This window comes from Ochotona curzoniae, unplaced genomic scaffold (assembly GCF_017591425.1).
Source record: "Ochotona curzoniae isolate NIBS_2020 unplaced genomic scaffold, NIBS_Ocur_1.0 contig_2699, whole genome shotgun sequence".
Lineage (NCBI taxonomy): Eukaryota > Metazoa > Chordata > Mammalia > Lagomorpha > Ochotonidae > Ochotona > Ochotona curzoniae.
In genome coordinates, this window is record NW_024465561.1 from 4,453,698 (window position 1) to 4,474,837 (window position 21,140).

Here is a 21,140-nt window from a genome sequence, read left to right on the forward strand (position 1 = left end):
GCCATTTTTTTTTCTTTTCATCAATATTTGGAAAAAATTAGGTAAGTCCATTTGTTTACTATCTCTCTTATTAATGTCCAAATTTAATTATATCAGCCTCATCTGACTTTAGCATTCACTTTATTTTCCCTAAGTTTTATCAAATGCTTATTAAGTGAAAGGTAATCCAGCAGGTGCTAAGGACAGAGAAAACAAAATATTCCCTACTTCAATTGTGGTTTTCTATGTGCATTAAGCAATATTAATATCCCAGAGACTAGAGCATTGATCACATCCCACATTTCATCGCGCTTAAACAATTGTTTAAATTGTGATTATCAGTTTAATCCATGCCTATCTGATACATGCAAGTATAAATTTCTAAGAGGAGATTCAAATTATCACCAATTACTTAACTTAAAATTAAGAAAGTAATGCACCTTTACAGTGGAAAGGTTTGGAAATTGCCAACTTAATGAGTGATCAGATTTAGTATCAATTATAATGGGAAAACTTGGCATTGTATGCCTTCTCTGTTTAAACTGTATTATACCTATGACTTGGCTTTGCTAAAAATGTTTAACCAATATGAAATCAAGTTTCCACTAAGATCCATCTTGAAGACAGAGGAACAAAATGAACACTATGAGGAAATGAATTAGACACATAAAAAAATTCAAGGCATCTAAAGACAACCATGATGGACTGTTCAAAAAACCAGTATCACAAAATGATGGTATCATTTAAAGTGACAGACCAAATGTAACAATGCACAAACCTGGAAAGTGACCCCTAATAGAGTATCTATGAAATATATTCTTACAGCAATTAGAGAAGTTTCAGTTTGAACCAGGTGTTGTAAGATTCCATTAAATTATTAATTTTAAGGTATGATTGTAGTAGTTCACTTACACGTAATACTTAAGGAGATACAAACTGATTTATTTAAGAATGAAGTGATATATTTTATAATGAGCTCACACATGGTACAGCAAAAATAACATACTTTATTTAAAAACAAAACAAATGTGAAAATTAAATGCTCAAATCAAGGTGGAAAGTAAAATGAGTGTCAGTATAGATTGCATTCTGTTTCTCTGTCAGAAAACTTTCAGAACAAATTTGTTTTTTAAAAAAATCACAAGGTAGATAGCTTTGTGTTGAATCCTTTTAATTTCTATAGTATTATACATACATTCCTCATACCTCTATCTGGTAGTTCAGATGGTATAATATTTTTTTTTTAATTCAGTGTTTGTTTATTTGAAAGGCAGGGAGACAAAGATTTCTTATCTACTAGTTCACTCCCCAAATGCTTGGAATAGCCAGGCCTGAGCCAGGCAACAGCCAGGAGCTGAGAGTTCAATCTGGGCCTACCCTGTAGACGCCTGCAGGGATCCAAGGGCTGCTCCTGGGGGTGTATCAGCAGGAAGCTGGAATTAACAGCAGAGTCAGCATTCATACGCAGGCTCTCTGGGATAAAGAAATCCCAGGCCATGTTCTCACTGCTGCACCAACTGCTGTGCCAGCAGCTTTATTATTTATTCTTAACATCTTCCTATTTGCTACATTCTTAAAGTTTCTTCGCAGTTTTAGATCTCTGATTGAACTGAAGCAATAAGGTCTGAATTCAGATCTCTGTATGTTCTGTATTGAAATGGGCCATCTTAGTTTGGACCGATATGCAAATCGTCAGGAATTCAGTGATGTATCAACAACAGAAATGTGCTTCTCCCTGTTCTGGAACCAAGATTAGGGTGCTGGTCTACTTGGGTTCCGGTGAGGACTTTCCTCTTTTTACACTGTTGCTTTCCCACTGTGTCCTCACATAGCTCAAAGAGAACTAGAGACAGAGCTGGAGCTCTGGAGAGCTTTTTTTGGGTTGCTCGTATAAGGGAATTGATCTCATTCGTGAGGGTTCCACCCTCATGACTCAGTTGTTTCCCAAAGGCTCCCACCTCCAAATAGCAGGATTAGGACTTCACCACAAAATTTCTGAACATTCAACTCCCAACATTCATTTTATCAAAGACAAATTTCGTGAACTATAATGCAGCTTTTTTCAGTGCATTTAAAAGATTCACTAACAGTAATATTGATGATAAAAGTAAAACTATCTAATGTTAATTCAAAATATTTGCAATAAAAGACACTTTTTACAGAAAAATGCATGTGATAAACCATTAACCACACTTTTAGTAGGATATCATTTCACAGTTTAGGCATCAAGAGGTAAATATTTTTACTCACATCACACAGGAAATAAGAGAAGCGCAAAGGCAGTGATAAGTACATGTTGCTGCTAAAAGTTTCCCATAACTTTACATTAATTTTTGTTTTTAGTATGAATTTCCTAAAATTTATCAAGAACCAGGAGGTATTGAAAACCTCTTACCCATTTATTGTCAATTTGTCTTAAAGAAAGGTTGACACATTGGCAGAATTATTATCTAGCATGATTATTCCATATTGTATTTTTATATTCTATAAATGTTAAGTCTTTAACCATCCGTGGAAAATTCGTATAATGAAGACCATGCATGGATTTCAACTTTTGCACAAAAATTAATTTATCTCTAATGTCATTTCCCGTGAACTTTTGGATGTAGAATAATAAGCATGGTTTCTTAGGTTACATTATGAATTTTCTGATGTTGATAAAGGTGTGAATGTTGTCTAAAGGCTTTATCACATACTTTACACTTATATGGTCTCTCACCAGTGTGAATTCTCTGATGTTCATTGAGGTGTGAATTAAGCCTAAAGGCCTTTCCACACTCTTTACACTTATAGGGCTTTTCACCCGTGTGAATTCTTTGATGTATTCTAAGGTCTCCACTACGACTAAAGGCCTTCCCACATTCCTTACATTTGTACGGCTTTACACCTGTATGAATTTTCTGATGTTGTGTAAACTGTCCACGCCAACTAAAGGTCTTCCCACATTCTTTACACTCATAGGGTTTTAGACCTGAATGAGTTTTTAGGTGCTCCTTAAGATTACCTCTACGAATAAAAGCCTTCCCACATTCCCTACATTCATAGGGCTTTTCGCCTGTGTGAATTCTCTGGTGCTCACTAAGGTAAAACCCAAATCTAAAGGTCTTCCTGCATCCTGTACATTTGTAGGGTTTTACATCAGTGTGAAATTTCTTGTGCAGACTCACTTGAGAGCGCCCCCTAAAGGTCTTCCCACATTCCTTACATTCATAGGGCTTTACTCCAGTATGAATTCTCTCGTGTTCAATAAGGGCTGAACGAAGTATAAAGGCTTTCCCACATTCTTCACATTCATACGGTTTCTCACCAGTATGAATTCTCTGATGTACTCTCAGGTCACCACTAAAATTAAAAGCTTTCCCACACACTTCACATTCAAAGTGTTTTACACCACTGTGAATCGTTTTATGCCGATTAAGCTGCCCATGCACATTAAAGGTTTTCCCACAGTCCTTACATTCGTAAGATTTCTTACCTGTATGTGTCCTTCTGTGTTCAGCAAGGTAAAAACCAAGTCTAAAGACCTTCCCACATTCTTACATTCATATAGTTTTGCACCAGTATGAATTTTCTGATGTCGGATAAGCTTTGCACAGGCACCAAAGGTTCTCCCACAGTCCTTACATTTATAGGGTTTCTCAACTGTGTGAATTTTCTCATGTACTGTGAGGTAGAAATTAAGTCGAAAAGCTTTCCCACATTCTTTACATTTATAAGGTTTCTCACCAGTGTGGATCCTCTCGTGCTGAGTAAGCTCTAAATGACTGAAAAAGCCCTTATCACATACCTTACACTTACAAGGTTTTTTGCCAGTATGAATTCTCTTATGTCTAGTAAGTTGTGAGTTGATGGTAAAGGCCTTCCCACATTCTTGACATTTATAGGGTTTCTCCCCAGTGTGACATCTCTGATGCAGAGTAAGTTGATAGCTTTGCCTAAAGCCCTTCCCACATTCCTTACATTTATAGGGCCTTTCACCAGTATGAATTTTCTGATGTAGAGTAAGTTGATAGCCACTACTAAAAGTATTCCCACATTCTTTACAAACATGTTTCTCATTAGAATGAATTTTCTCGTGTCGAACTAAATTGGAGTCACAACTAACGGGCTTCCCACTTTCCCTGTATTCAGGATTCTCGCTATCATGGATTTTCTGCTGGGGAGGATGAGATGTATGGTTTTGAGTTGATGGCCTTCTTTGATTCATAATTTTCTTTTGACTGAAATGTCCTTCTTGAGGTTCCTGTTGACCTTCAGTCTCACTTTTGCTTTCCTGATCATTTCTGACAATGGATCCTTCAAGGTCGGAAGTTGTATTTCTTTTTACCTTCTCCAAATTAGATGAACTGATTTCATGACTATGCTTTTCTGGAGATAACGTCTTGTTCTTACTCTTGGAGAACAAACCTGAAAGAAAAACAAGTACACAAAAATCATTTCCCCACAGCCATTCAAACCTAAAACATTCATCTTCAAAATAAGGGACAAGAACAATTTTTATTAGAAGTAAAAGGTTTGAGGAACTTCACAATATAGTCTTAAAATTTGAACTCAGGCAGTATGAGCTTAGAGAGTACAAGATAAGATTAGGATGGTGTGGGAAATAGTTTACATCTAGTGGTTCAGAAATGTTGGTGTGGATAAGAATCCTGTGGGGAATTCATTAGAAATACTGCTATTTTGGGCCCCGGCGAGGTGGCGCAAGTGGTTAAAGGTCCTCGCCTTGCATGCCCGGGATCCCATATGGGCGCCGGTTCTAATCCCGGCAGCCCTGCTTCCCTTCCAGCTCCCTTCCTGTGGCCCAGGAAAGCAGTCGAGGACAGCCCAAAGCTTTGGGAACCTGCACCCGCGTGGGAGACCCGGAAGAGGCTCCTGGCTTCGGATCGGTATCGGCCCGTTGCACTCACTTGGGGAGTGAATCATTGGACGGAAGATCTTCCTCTCTGTCTCTCCTCTCTGTACATCCGCCTTTCCAATAAAAAAATAATAAAAATAAATCTTTAAAAAAAATTAAAAAATAAAAAAAAAGAAATACTGCTATTTTGATAACATTCCAGATCAAACGAGAAGGAACTGAGTATCTTGACTTTTTAATTCCATTAGATTCTTCTGAAAAGCTTGAGACTCTCCAATTGATAATTTCAGTAGTTTTTCTTTATTCTTAGACTAAAATACAAACATGTCACCATAGATTGTAATATGGTCTTTGGTTTCTTAACCTCTTTCATAGGCACTGAGCATCTGATTTCCCACAACAGGGGTTTCTATTTAGATCCGGCTTGTGCTATGACCTTTCCGATACCACACAGATCTAAATATGCTGTTAAGTCTCTTAAAAATGACTCTGTGAAAAGCTGACTCCTTTTCATCCTTCAATCTCAGGTTATAAATTTCTTTCACAGAATGGGCTGCCCTACTGACTGTCAGTCAGTCTTACAGCCTTTATTTCTATTCCAGTGTCAGTTTCTTTCATTTTACAATTTTCAAATGCATGGCCATTGATTTTCTGCCCTTCTGCATATTTTCTTCTTTTTTAAAGATTTATTTATTTTTACTGGAAAGCTAGGTTTACAGAGAGGAGGACAGAGAGAAAGATTGCTCATCTGCTGGTTCATTCTGTAAGTGGTTGCAACAGCCAGAGCTGAGCTGATCCGAAGCCAGGAGCCAGAAGCTTCTTCTGGGTCTCCCACGCGGGGGCAGGGTCCCAAGGCTTTGGGCTGTCCTTGACTGCTTTCCCAGGCCACCAGCAGGGAGCTGGGCAGAAGTGGAGCTGCTGGGATTAGAACTGGCACCCACATGGGATCCCAGCGCATTCAAGGCAAAGACTTTAGCCCCTAGGCTGCCATGCCAGGCCCGAAAATCTCCTATCTTGAAACACACTGTTTTATCCTGTATCACTTCATAGCTATTAACCTCATCACTAGTTCTCTTCCTAACAAAATCCCCATAAAGACATGCTCTACTTCAGAACATCAGCGCTGCTTTGCCTCCAACTCTCTTTTGAGACATACCTAGTAAGCTTCCACCCCCAGAGTCCATGGACGCCTTGATCTCTTACACAAAGTCATAGCCAACTTCCTTCTGCTGTCCTGTGGACAATTCTCAGTGGACACTTCCTCCTGGCTGAAACCTTTCTTCATTTGTCTTGTTCCCCCTGGATTACTTGTTCTCAATCTACTTGCTGCCACCTCTTCCTTCTCTGTTTAGAAACAGAGTAACTCTTTTTCCACTCTTGAGATAGAGTGCCCCAGGCTCAGTTACTGTCGCCTTATCTGGCCCTCTTCGTTCTAACAGCATGTATTTATTCATTCCCTAGGGGAGGACTCTCTGTAAAGGGCCAGAGAGTCAAGATCAGAGGCTTGGTGGGTCCTGTTTTTTGTTTGTTTGTTTTTTCTGTTTCAGTTGAGCTATTCTACCAAACAAAATATGTATAAATAAACACAGGTGGCTATGTTCCAGCAAAACTTTACTTACCAAAACAGGCAGAGGCTTGGATCAGCACTGACAGATTTATCCAGTTGCTTTGAATTTCTTGCTGTCCCTCAAGTACACGAGGCCCTTCCTGCCTTCACACAGCACAGCCTTTCCCCCGGATGCTCATGTGGACTAAGTTCCTATTTCATGTCTCTGCATTGGCAGCACCTCCTTAGAAAAGCTTTCCTTGAGTACCCCACCCAAATTAATGCTACCCGACCTCTCTCCCCTTTGCCTGTCCTGCCTTCATAGCAAGCATCATTATTTAATGTTATATTATCTGCTCCCTTATTTACACTTCCCTGCATCTCTCACAGAACTGCAAAGCCAGCCTCAGGTTTGGGCTTCATCATCCAAGTATCGATAATATTTAAAACTGTGCCTGGCCTGGCTCAGAGTGGGCCCTCAATAAATATATGCTGAATAGGTGAAAGAATGAACTTTTAAGCATTGGAAACGAGTACATGAAAACATGAAAGTAAAGTGGAAGGCAAATGATTGCATTGAGAAAGAGAAGATAGTCTATTGAGATAAGAAATGAAGAGGAGGGGAAGGGGAGAGAAGAACAAGGACAGAGGTAGCTGGGACCTGAGCTGACATCCTTTTGGTAACTTACATCAGGAAAGCTTGTTTCCTTCCCAGCTTTGGCCTGTGGGCCTGAAGCCCCTGAAGGGGACCTTGCAGGGCTTCCTTGCAGACCAGCCGGGTTTTAGTGACAGTGATAACTTCCAGCTGCCTGAGGAGGCTTCACTCACCTGGGTACTTTCCTCCTGTCACATCCCTTCCCACCATACGAGGCTCTTTCCCTTGCTCCAACAAGGTAATCACATCTGGCTTCGAGACAGCATACCCTGCTTTCAGGAAGGAAATAAAAGATGTAGAAGTAAAACACGCAAATTCCAAAACACTCGGAGGCTTGGTTAAATTTAGTAATAACATCTGAATTAACATGATGTTGATACATACTTCCGAGAAAATGGATATCATGAAGGTAATATTTGACTTAGGGTGATCTAAGAATCCCAGAAATCATAAAACTTGATGAGCCAGAGAGATCTTTTTAGAATTAAAACACATATAGGCGCACTCTAGTAAGAGGTGGCAGTGATGAAGAGTATAAACTCTGGAGCCAGAAATCTGGGGGTTCAAATCCTGCTTGAGCCACCTACTCATTATAGCAAATTCACTGGGCCTCAGTTTCCTCATCTGTGAAATGAGAATGAAAGTCTCATAACTAATGCTGAGAATACTACCTCACAATCGTAAGGTTTTAATGAACTGTTTTCTTTTTTCTGATATTGAAAAAATAATACAAAAAGCTTTCTGAGTCATGGGTTCCTGCTATATTCTCTTAGAGCTAAATGCTAAGCTAATGAATTTTAACTTTTAATCAAAAGCAAGTTAAAAAATGTTGTAGGAAACAGAATATTTTTATCTAAAATATATTTTGTTCATCTACTAGGGATGGGGAGGGGGCCTTTTTTTCTGCCAGGAGTTATTTGGATATTTAGAACATCATTCTCAGGACATGCAATGTTACCAACTTAAAGATTAGCCTGCTGTAGATTGATTGACTTTCGAGTCTTGCCTGTGGTTGCTGTGACAGGGGTAATTTTGTAAGCTTTGTGTAACCTGTGGGCCAGACATTCTGCACCCCTGAATGACACAAAAACTATAGATCCAGCGTGGGCCAATAGCAGAGGTGGGGGGGGGGGAGGTGGGGAGGAGGAGGGCTGTTCTCCTGTATCCAAGACAGCAAGAACAGAACATCCGTAACAGTTCTCAACTCAGATATGATGTGAAACCTGGTTTGCTTGACCTTGGCTCTGCAATCAGTATCTCAGCATTCAAACCCAGTCTTGAAGTCACTAAGGAAGGGGCAATTTTAGGAGCAAATAGAGAAATGTTTCATGAGGATCGCTGAAGTATGATGAAAACAAAAAATATTTAGTCTGAGTGTCATTTACAAACCAACAAAGTTAACTCATCCCATAAGAAACAGAGAAAGAGTTCAGCTTGTTTTGTAGGAAAATATCCTGAATTCAAAGACATGAAATCTGTCATTGCAGAGAGGAGCTCGCATATTTGACGTGGAAGACCTCACCCACGGAGACAAGGTTTCTATAGTTCTCCAACATCACGTCTCTGTACAGGCTCCACAGGCTCCTCTGAGCAGGGTCCAGGCACTCCCATTCCTTCTGAGAGAATTCAATAGCCACATCTTGGAACATCACCACTGCCTGAAGATGTAGAATAACACGTCATGGGTGAAACCACAAAACAACAATTTAAGAAGGGCAGAGAGTAAGATTTATTTGTTTATTTGAAAGAACGAGTTGTAGAAAAGAGAGACGAGAGGGAGAGAATCTTTCATCCACCGGGTCACTCCCCAGATAGCTGCAGTGATCAGGCTTGAGATAGGTCAAAGTCAGACATGGGTCTCCCATGTGGCGGAAGGGGCCCAAGGGTGTGGGCCATCTTCTGATGCTCTCCCGGGTGCATTAGGGAGCTGCATCGGAAGAACAGCCAGTGTTCAGACTGGAACCTACATGCAATACGACACATTGCAGGTGGTGGCTGAATGTGCTACACCAAACTTGCAGCCCCATTACCTTATTTTCTTGAAGAATCAAGTTGGTGCATGCAAGATTCCCTAAAAATGGGAATACGTGATTAGCCAAAATTTTTAGGAACAAACAATTACGTTTTACAATTAATTGAAGTAGTGGGTATAAGCAAATAAGCTGATTCGCTCCTGCTTCAAAATTTTAAAGAAATAATTAATAATAAACAAATTTATAGATGAAATAATAAAAATTAATAAGATATTAACTAAAGGAAAAAGAGGAGCCCTGTATCTTTCATTTTCCTTAGGTAACTTTTCGAAAGGAGTTATTCATTTGGAAGGCAGAGTGACAGAGAACTGGAGAGGCAGAAATCTTCTCTCTTCTATCTGTTCACGCCTCCAGGTGACTGCCACAGCAGACACCGGTCAGGCCTAAGCCAGGAACTCCATTATGGTCCCCTATACGGGTCACAGGGAACTATTTACTTGGGCTATCTTCCACTGATTTCCCCATACACATGAGCAGGAAGTGAAATTCCAAACTTCATGTAACATTCTGATACATTACCAAGTGTCTCAAGCAGCAGCTTAAACTACTGCATCACAATGCAATGATTTTTAAAGTATGTTTAAAACATAAATCATGGGGGCTGGTGCTGTGGCTTAGTGGATTAATCTGTTAGCTGCAATACTCGTGTTCCATGTGGGCACAGGTTTGAGTCCCAGCTGTTCTACTTCCCATCTAGCTCTCTGCTAATGTGCCTGGGGAAACAGTGGAAGCCCCAGGTGCTGGCTGTCGCAGCCATTTGAGGAGTGAACCAGCAAGTAGAAGATCTCTTTCTCTGGTTATCTCTCTGTGTAACTCTGACTTTCCAAATAAAATAAATTTTAAAAAAATCATGGAGGCCACCTTGCATGCGCCAGGATCCCATAAGGGCGCTGGTTCATATCCCAGCTGTTCCACATCCCACCCAGCTCCTTGCTTGTGGCCTGGGAAAGCAGTTGAGAATGGACGAAAGCCTTAGAACTCTGCACCCATACAGGACCCTGCACCTTTGGGCTGTCCTCGACTGCTTTCCCAGGCCATAAGCAGGGAGCTGGATGGGAAGCAGAGCTGCTGGGATTAGAACCAGTGCCCATCTGGGATCCCAGCTCATGCAAGACAAGGACTTTAGCAGCTAGGCTACTGCGCTAGACCCCTCCTTGTCTGTTAAAAGCAAGCTCCAACCACACACTGAGACCATACTCAGTTAACTGGGCTGCAGCTTATCCGCAGGCACAGGTCTGTGGGAAAGCCCAGGTTTTTCCCATCTGAAGTCAAGTCCATCCATACTTTGTTCCATCCACACATCATATCTGACAGGGGATATTCAGAGACCTCCCTTCCTGTAGGGACCTGATTTCTCTTCTGTTTCTGCTAAGTACACAGGAAATGCTGAATGATTTGGTGGGTGTTTGGTGGGTACTGGTTAGGCGAAAGAGGAGAACAGAAGTAGAGCCTGGCAGGGGTGGAGATTAAGTTAAAAAAATTTTGGAAATTTTATGATAAAGAATGAAAAATCATGATTTTAAAAAATGTCCAGAAGGAACAAGCAATAGCAACTTACAAGGGCCATGACTTTAGAATCACAGGAATTGGTTGGTCTTCCTCAAGACTTCTCCCAGAGGAACACAGTTCTAGCAAGCCTGGATTGGGGGGAAAAAAAAAAAGAAACAATGATAGCAAAACATAGCTGAGTACTTTTTTCTTGTTAATTCTTGCTTGCTAATACCTCCTCCAAAAGGCTTACTTCTCTGTCACACACAGCCTCGCCACACCAAGGAAATGTGGCTATACAAGGATACAGAACAGTTTTTCTGAATTAGAACACCTGCCCAGCACTCTGGGTAGGCCTGTGAGCGGGGTTCAGAACTGCCTGGAATAGATTTTTCCTCCTTTGATTCTCACCATCCACAAAGGAGCCTTTGGTCCCAAGCAGGCCATCTCCATGGCCTCAGGCCTTTCTGACCTCCCCAGACTTAAAGACAGGAGACCAAGAGTCTGAAAACCAGGGTTCATGGGCCAAATTTGACCCACTTACATTGTTTTGTAAATAGAATTAAAATGAAACACAATCATACCCATTTATTTACTCTTGTCTGTGTCTACATTCAGAAAGTTATATAGCCAAGTTGAATAACTATTATGAGGGAGATTATATAGCCTTAAAGCCTAGAATATCTGCTGGTTGACCCTTTGTTTAAAACAAAATTTGGGGTCAGCATTGTGGCCTAGTGAGTAAAGCTGCCGTCTGCGATGCTGCCAAACCACACGATGCCAGTTTGTGTCCTGGTTGCTCCAACTCTGATCCGCTCTGTGATAATGACCTACGATAAACAGCAGAAGGTAATCTATGTACAGTGCGTGATTTGAGGACACCCAACAAGATGAACTCCTGAAAGCATTTCCCAGAAAACTACAAAAATGCCCCTTCCCATACTCTGTGCCCGGCTGATAGATTCTGTAACTACTTAGAGAACGAATGTGAATGTAGACATATGGCCGTCACTGCTTGCACATGTTGGTAGGAAGCATTGTGGCGCCATCTAACCTTGATAGCATTATAAGGCTACAAGGAGAGACAGCGTAAGCCTGAAATTGTGATTGTCTCCTTCCCAGCATCTAGCCACTTGCAATGGGTACCTTCCCCACTTTTACTTACCTGCCAATCAATGAACCCTCCTCAATTCTACATGACAGCTTAGGTCCACACATCATGATCTTGGCTAGAGTCACCAAGAAAGGCCCAATTCTATGCCAGGCTGGATCAGAACACCCACTGCGTATGCATAAAACCTGTGGCTTGGAGCTGACCTGGTCTGGGAGCTAAGGGGATGCCCCAGCTGGGTAGTGGTTCCCACTGGTGAGCGTGAGAGCCAGAATGGGGCTGGTGCCCTAGGCTGGGCATAACTGCAGTATCCCTCAGCATGGGTATGCACTGGGTCCAGGGTGTGTTGTGCCAGGCTGAACTTGACTCTAGCACCAGCTGGTGCTTGCGAGAGCCAGGAGTAGAACAGGTCTCAGCACCTGCTAAACCATGCAAGAGCTGGGTCTGGGGTGGACCAGGCTTGACTGGGCTATAGCACCCAAGAGTAAGAACCAGAATGGGTGTGGGCTGGTCAGGCAAAACTTGTTCCTGCCAGGACAGAACATGATCCAAGTCCAGCTGGGCCAAGGACCCAGAGGATGCGCAAGGTCTGTCACTGAGAGGTGACCTAATTATAGGAATTTGGAGAACTCTGTCAGGTTGCTATCCCTGGGGATGAGAACAAAAACCAAGTCTGGGAGCAACCCAGATCAGGCTAGTTACAGTACCAGCTGGCACACGTGCAAGTCAGGTCCTGGGGTGGGCCAGGTTGGGCCTATTTAAAACATTCACTGGCAGATCTGAGAACCAGGATGAGGGTAGGACAGGCCAGGTTGGACTGTAACACCAGCCAGTTCACATTAGGGCCAGTACTGGGGGCTGGCTGGGCAGGGCTGGGCTCAAGCACCCACTAGCAAGATCTGGAACTGGGGACAGATCAGACCAGGCCAGACTACAGTGCCTGCTGGCAAATGCTGAGGTGAGGTGGGCCATGGCAGACTGGGCTGCAGCAAGGGAGGCTGCGGGGACTCTTCTGCTGGACTACTGCTCTCACTAGCAAGTGTGAGAACTGGGACCAAGGGCAGACCTGGCTGGGTGGGGCTACAACACCTGTTGGCCTGCATCTGAGCTGTTTTAGGGGGAGAGCCAGGCTGAGCTAAGCAATTGTATCCACTGTTACATGCATGTCCAGAGTAAGTGCAGGCTGGTCAGGATTTGACAAGGGGCAGGAACATTGAGGGAAGAATTTGTCAGAGCTGAGCCTCACTCCTGAGCTTCCTGGCTACAGTTCCTGAGAGGCTAAGTGGGGGCAGAAAACCTTGAATATGCCATTGCTCGGCCAAAGGGAATCAGAGACAGGAAACGGGGCTCCAAGCAAATAAGAATGGAGCACTAGACCCCTGGGCCCACAGTGGACTTCTTCCAGGTTCAACAAATCATTACTGTTTCAACATCTGTCCATCATACCCTTACTCCCTCACCTTACTTGCCTTTTCCCCACTGCAGTTTGCAGTAGGAGGCCAACTGGTGGAGAAGGGGGATGGGGGTGAGAGATGATACTGCTGAGGTATGAAAATGACCTTCCCTCTAGCCCTATCACGTGTATTGTTCCCCACTTTAGAGCTTAAACAGGCAGGACCTGGGTCTTGCATACCCTTCCTTCCCTCTTGAAAATGTCTTGCTCATGGCTCAGCACAATGACTCAATTAACTAATCCTGCATCTTCAAGTGCCAGCATGTCCTGGCTGCTCCACTTCCCATCCAGATTCCTGTCCGTGGCCTAGGAAAGCAGTGGAGGATAACCCAAAGTCTTGCACCTGTGTCGGAGATCCAGAGGACACTCCTGGCTCCTGGATGTGGATCAGCTCAGCTCTGGCCATTTGTGGAGTGAACCAGAGGAGGGAAGTTTTTTTTTCTCCCTCTCTCACTAAATCTGCCTTTCCAATAAAAATAAAATCTTAAAATAAATAAAAATAAAGGGTGCAGGATGGTAGTCTGGTGGAAATTGTCCTTTCCTTGTACGTTTGGGGCTGTCATGTGGCCACCAGTTCTAATCCTGGCAGCCCCACTTCACATCTAGCTCCCTGCTTGTGGCCTGGGAAAGCAATCTAGGACAGCCCAAGGCCTCGGGACCCTGCACCTGCATGGGAGACCCAAAAGAGGATCCTGGCTTTGACTCCTAGATTCAGATCAGCTCAGCTCTTGCCATTGCGGCCACTTGGAGAGTGAATCATTGGACAGAAGATCTTCCTCCCTGTCTCTTCTCTCGGTATATCTGACTTTCCAATAAAAAGAAATAAAATCTAAAATCTTAAATAATGAAATGTCTAGATCAGTGCCAAGCACACAGAAGTTGCTGCTTAACAGGAGTGAACTCCAATAGCTGAGAGCCCCCAACTCAAGATACTTGTTTGACATTCAGCCAAGTGACAGGGAAAAGACCTAAGCAGGTACAAAGTTCCTCAGGGGCAGTTCTAATCATGTGTGTTCCCATCCACAAATACACCAGCCAAGCTCAAGACAGACACCTTGCCACTGCTGAGTTATGGCTAAGCTGGACAACAGGGGCTCTGCCCTGAGGACATGGCGCAAATAATTGGTAGTTTAGCTATGGGGAGTGCAGCTAAGGCACGTAACTGGCTGCTATCTTTAGATTCAGATGTGGGCCCCAGGAGGCCAGGGGTCGAGAAACTATAGGATACCCCAGAAAAAAGGGAAGGACACCCAAATTGGGATGGGGAACCCGCACCATTTCACACGCTTTTGGAGCTATGTCTTTTTGTACTCATGCGTCAGGAGCCCCTGGTGCAGAGAGCTCAGACTGTGTTCTGGTCAAGGTGGACTCATCTAGGGAAGGAAACTGGCCCATGTTCAGGGACACCTCAGCACCACCTGGGGCCTCTCCACCACCACCAGGTTGCCGTGTGAGAACATCTCCGTGTCCGAAAGGCCAGCCTCCTTGTCACACATTCTGGAGGATGAGCAACATGGTAGTCTGGGTGGTGGGTTAACACTTGAGAAGCATCTTCTTGGGCCTGTGCTCATCTCGTTTTCCAGGGGCCTCAACACAATCCTTCGCTCTTTAGTGTGATACCTCCCCCATGGACTAGACCACCAGGGGTCCTGGGGAAGTGGGGGGGGGCAACTGTCTTAAAGGGCCAGCCCAGATCTTGGTCCCACAATCCCCTCCCCACTCCTGCTCATCTTCATTGCCTTTTTCCCTGTCTGCCGTATATGTTGTTGTAGGTCTCCTCCATTTCAGACAGAAGGCTGAAGATAGGAACATCCTTGGCCTTGTGCTGCTGCTTTTTAATGGCTTTGTGGATTTCCACAAACATAACTTACCTTAAAGTTGACCAAGAGGGGTGGCAAATCCAGCCCCAAGTAGATAACAGAGCTCTACGCAGTAATAGCAGTAATATAACTGGTGCCAAGGTTCATATCAGCCACAAAGTCCCACAAGCTGATGTTGGAGATGGTGATGAAGGCGTGGTAGAGGCTGATGAGTAGGGACTGTCATATTTAGACACATGAACATGAAGGGCAGCATCAGCAAATGAACTAGGAACTGCACTAGGAAGATGGCTGTATACATACCTTTCACAGACTCACGTCTGCCTCAGTGAGGAACTGACCAGGCACATTCCTGGAAGAACTTGCCCTAGGCATTGCTGCACACGGGACAGAACAGTCCAAAAGACCACATTAAATGGAGACACACCCAGCAGTGGTCCTTGGTGCTATGAAAAAAAAAAATGACTCCTTAAATTTCCTTCTGATGGTATTAAAACTTAGTTTTTTGGGGGGGTGGGGTGGATAGCATTGTGGCATAACTAGTTAAGCCATTACCTGCACCTGTCAGCATCCTATATGGGTGCTATCTTGTGTCCTGTCTCTTACATTTCTGATTCAGCTCCCTGCTACTGTGCTTGGGAAAACAGCCAATTATGGCCCAAGTGCTTGGGCTGCTGCATCCATGTGAGGAACCCAGATAAGCATTCCATGCGGGTTTCGCCTCCTTCTTCACTCTGTAACTCTGCCTTTCAAATATGTAATCTTTTTGAAAAATAAAATGTGGCTTTCACATTTGCAACTGTGATTTGAGAAAACATTTGCGTATAGTGTGAGGTTAAAGAGCTCAAATATATTATTTACATTTATAAATGACATGCAAATGTATGTCTTGGCATGATTTGTTGAAGACTAGCTTTTCCTCATCAGATTTCCTGGTACCTTTGTCAAAAAAAGTTGATTGTAAATGAAAATATTTTTGAGCTTTCAATTCTGTTCTAGTAAATTATATCTTTATGCCAATTTAAGTTTTAAAATCAAGAGATATGTAACTTCCAACATTGTCCCTCTGAAGATTGTTTTGATTACCCACTGTATATTCGTATGAATTTTAGGGTCAGCTTGTCTCTTTCTTTTTTTAAGTTTTACTTAAGTTTACTTTTATTGGAAAGGCAGATTTACAGAGAGGAAGATCTTCCATCTGCTGGCTCTCTGCCCAAAGCCAGGAGCCAGGAGCTTCTTCTGGGGTCCCAAGGTCCCATTTTCTACTGCTTTCCCAGGCCACAAGCAGGGAGCTGGGTGGGAAGTGGAGCAGCCGGGATATGAACCACCACCCATATGGTATCCTAGCCTATGCAATGCAAGGACTTTAGCCACAAGGCTACTATGCCGGGCTCATTTGTCTGTTTCTGAAAAAAAAAAATATTCCATCAACGTTTGGATTGGAATGTCACTGAAACTACAGATCACTTTGCACAACCTTTATATTCTTAACTATGCTGGGTTTTAAAATTCAGAATATAGGATATCTACATTTATTTAGACCTCCCAGTTATTCCAGCAGTCTTTTGTAGTCTTTTATTCCTAGATATTTTATTCTTTTTGGCATTTAATTTCCAGATTATTAACTATAAATGTGTAAGAAACAGTTGGTGTTTATCTCTTAACCGCGACCTTAATGGACCTCTTTATCATTTCTAGTAGATGTTTCTCAGTTTTTCTACATACAGGATTATGAATACCTTTTTTTTTTCTTAGAACTTCCAGTAAAATATTGAACAAAAGTGATGAGAACAAACATTCTGATCTTGGTCTTCATCTTAAGGGGAAAGTATTCAGTCTTGCACCATTAGTGTGTTAGCTTTAGTTTTAATAAATGTGCTATCAAGTATTTTCTAAAGTCTCAAGCACCACAAAGGCAGACATTTTATCCCATTGTGGTGTTTAGAGGTGATTGGATTGGGATATTAGGGTGGAACTTCCCTGGTGGCTTTAAAGAGACCACCTCCAGACACATGTGTGCCCTCTGGTCATGTGGTATCTGCACTGACTCAGGGCTCTGCCAGCAAGAATGGCATGATCATAGGCTGAACCCAAGCTTGTACTGTGAACCTCCAACGGTTACCATCATCTAAAATAAATCTCTTTTTTAAAAGATGTATTTATTTTTATTGGAAAGTCAGATTTATAGACAGAGGGAGAGACAGAAAGATCCTCTCTCAGCTGACTCACCCCCTAAGTGGCCAGAGTGGAGCTGAGCTGATCCAAACCAACCCTCTTCCAGATCTCCCAGGCAAGTGCAGGGTCCAGGCTCCTTTTCTTTATGAAATTATTTTCCTCAGCTGCCTCACTATAGTAACAGCCAGCTAGTACAATGTTTTTAATGTTGGAGAGGCTCTCTTTGATTCATAGTTTGTTGAGCATTTTTTCCCCTCAGTGTGTTTTGGCACCTATTAATATGATAATGGTATTATTTATTGTATGAGTTTATGTGCTGAAAGAATTGACTTTTTGAGTGCTAAACTACGTTAGCCACAGGAGTAATTACCAAGACACATAATTCTTTTCCTGTGTTGCTACAATATTTTGAGGATTTTTGTGACTATATTCAAGTAGCTATTGGTCTGTTGTGCTCTCTTCCAATGTCTTTAAGTCTGTCATATCTGTATAAAATTGGATTCATAAGCTAATTGAGATATATTCTCTCCCATATTTTCTGGAAAAGTCTGCGAAGGATCAGTATAATTTCCTATTTAACAACACAAGTCTGAGGTTATCTCAGTGCACAAGATTTAAATTAAAAATTCTTATAATCAGTCTGTTCAAATTTTATATGAGAATTTCAAAAAGTTCATGTAAAATGCAAAAAAAAAAAAAGAGGCAGGTTTATTTTGGTACAAAAATGTTAAAAATCCATCCATGTACTTTTCATGAAACTTTTGAAGAGCTAATATATTTGTTATTTTAGTTATCTTGGTAATATCTGTACTCCTAAGAAGCTTATCTATTTCAGCTAGTACTTATATGATCTACTTGCATAAGTTGTCTGTAATAATTTCTTCCTGCATATGCAAGTTTCCTCTATATATTACTCTTCATCACTGCAATATAGCGTCACCTTTTTTTTTTGCCATTTTCATATCTATTTATATTGCATCTTTACATGAGAATCACAAAAATACAATTTTATTGTCTTATGCAATAATTTAAAAGAAATCAATCAGAAGAATGGTGAAAAAGATGTATTTTTCTTTCTTACCTACATAATTACTTTATAGGTACTCCCTGTTTGTGTTCATTGGAATTGCTATTTTCAATAGGTTTTCTATTGCTACTGTAATCAATTATTACATATGTAACATAAATACAATCGGAAGTGTCTGTAAAGTCCCAGGCATCAAATGTCTCACAGGAAAGCATCTGTTTGTTACAGTGCTAGTTCCTGCTAGAGGCAAACATTGCCTCATCTTTGCCAGGTTCCACCTCATTCACTGGCTCACTACTCAGTGGCCAGTTGTTCCCTCTTTCCTTCTTCATATGGCTTTTTTGCTTTCTTCTCAAAAGGCCTTATGATTACATGGAGAAACCCCCTACTCAACCAAGTAATTGTGCATAACCTCCCATCTCAAGAACCCTAATTTGTATCAACAAAACCTTTGGGGGTGGGGAGGAAGGGACACTTTAACAAACAGTAACATGTTCTCATAAGCAGAAGGTGGGTATTTGTGTGTGTGTGTTTTCGTCTACTACATTGTCTTAATTTCCTTTTACTGAAGAACTACTTTCAGTATTATTTGTTAGGAAGATATGCTAATAATTCATCCAGCTTTTTGTTTATCAGGAAAGGCATTTGTTGGATATAAGTCTCCCAGTTGAGTACTCTGTTGCTTGTTTTTATTCTTATATATTGGTCATGTCTTAAATGTTCTTGAAAACAGCGCATTTTAGATAATATATTGTAGTATTTCTAGAGTCCAATCTTGCTTGTCTTCCTCTGGGAATTTTTCAATTTTGCTTTTTCTTTTTTTTTCCCCATGAAAAACTAAATAGATGCTAGATAATCTGGTCCTACTAGTCTCATTGTATCTGCTGTTTTTCTGACAAAAAGCATGAATAATACTGTTCAAAATCTATTATATGTAATATACGTACATTGATGGCCAGAATGAAAATGTACAAACACTTAATAAAGAATACTTTGGTTGTTTCTTAAAAAGCTAAGCATATAATATAACCATATAACTTAGCAAACTACTCATACTATTCAGATGAATTGAAATTATTCACACAGAAATCTATAGTATGTATAGCAGCTTTATTCATAATCACAAAAAACTTGAAATATTCCGATGTCCTTCAACAGAGAAATGAATAAACAAACTATGAACAGAAAATGACTTAGTACCTAAAGGAATGAACTTTTGATTCATGCAAAAATAAGAATAAATTTGAATGCATTTTGCTAAGCAAAAAAGCCAGATCCTCAAATCTACATTTCACATAATTCCATTTACATGACACTGGGATAAAGAAAACTCCAGGAATAAAATGCAGATCAGTAATAGCCAGGGGTTAAGAACAATGGATTTGACTATGAAGAGCAGTATAAGTGAATTTTAGCAGTAATTAAAGTGTTCTGCTTTAGGTTGTGGTACTAAATATATAACTATGAATTTATCAAAAGCCACAAGCCTTTGCAATAGAAAGAATAAATTTTATTCTATATAATGATTTTTTTTACTTTATGTAAATTTTTAAAAATTAATGTCAGAGGCTCCAAAGCTGGCATGCAGATGGCAATGAACCAGACATACAGAATGACAATCACAGTGAAGGAGATGGGCAAGCAAAGACTTAACCTAGTAACTTTGGAAAACAATGTTTGTTTGGATACCTTAAGACTAAAGAGTAAATATATAATGTATCTATCTGATATTATTTGTTTCTTACAGAGTTAGTAGTTGTAAAACCAAATATATACTAGGATTGAAGCATTGCTCAATGAAGTGTGCTCACTGGGAAAAGAAATTACAAATAAGCTAAGAAGGAATACTAGAATGAACCCCACTGTGTTGGACTGAAGCAAGGGATATGAGAATAATTCACACTCTTTTACATAGCTGTAAAGATAGGTATGGATACAGAAATAAACATAATTATGCATCTACATGCAGTTTAATATACATATATATATTTCCTAGTTTACCTGCTGAGAGAGGCTGGAAACAGTGAGTGTATCTACAGCCCAGACCTTAGTTCTCAAATGCCATTCCCCCATAAAAGCAAAACAAGTTTCTTGGAGAAGTGGCTGATTCCACAAAATGCTGCTGATGATGATTAATGATGATGATGATGATGATGGCAGAGCATGTCAAAAGGACACTGGAGTGAATAAAAAAAAAAAAAAAAAAAAAACTCCCAAAGTAGCAAAAGCTTGAACAGTTTGACTAACAAATAAATGTTACCATAATATTGGGATAGCTAATATTTATTTGTAAGTCAGATATTATCATATCAGGAATAATAAATAGTTATATGCCCATACAGACATTAATTGTTGAGTAACAAATAAAGGACAACATTTCTTTACAAAAGAACTTCAATTAACAAGTCTACACTCAAATGTAGATGGAAAATAACCATTGTAATCACATTTAAATACTACTAATAACACTAATTTATAATGTTCAGAGCTGAGACTAGAGAATGTGATTGTTTTTAAGTAGCAATATTCTCAGGAGGAAAAAAAAAGGTCATAATGATTGGCCAATCTCAGCAGGTGCAATGAAAGAGGTCTCATTCTACATCATAAAACCAGTTCAAAAATTCTGCTGTGATAAAATGAGAAATAGAAAATGTTAACAAAGGCTCAGTCTTATTACCATACCCAATAAAAAACTTGTAAATGTTTATAGCTAATATCTTGGTTTTTTATTAGAAATCTATCCCTCACATTATTTTTTAATCTAGGGAGAAACCTTAACTTCCTATTTTACTGCCAACATCTGTATATTAATCTTAAACCTCCAAAAAAGTAATTCAAATGACTGCTTTACTTGCTGATGTGCTAGCTTGGTCCTTGTTATATTAGATACTATATGTACTTGAATAGTTTGCCGAGTCTAGTTAGAATTATGGGTACTTTAGTCTTATTTGCAGGAGTAAAATAAAGCCCATGATCATGTTTGAATCCTTTGGTTCCC

At 40.8% G+C, this 21,140-nt stretch overlaps 2 protein-coding genes across 2 annotated transcripts in view; one reads left to right on the forward strand and one right to left on the reverse strand.

Moving 5' to 3' along the window:
• The window catches only part of LOC121153685 (zinc finger protein 420), a 363,018-nt gene that overhangs the window by 138,799 nt on the left and 203,079 nt on the right, over positions 1–21,140 (forward strand). The window lies entirely within an intron of this gene.
• LOC121153688 (zinc finger protein 729-like) overlaps positions 2,607–21,140 on the reverse strand; it is a 107,234-nt gene continuing 88,700 nt past the window's right edge. The window contains exons 6-7 of the mRNA XM_040976383.1: positions 3,538–4,062; positions 2,607–3,454 (exon numbers count right to left, since the gene is read on the reverse strand). Coding sequence (XP_040832317.1) covers positions 2,607–3,454; positions 3,538–4,062 — 1,373 coding nt within the window. The remainder of the gene's footprint in view (positions 3,455–3,537; positions 4,063–21,140) is intronic.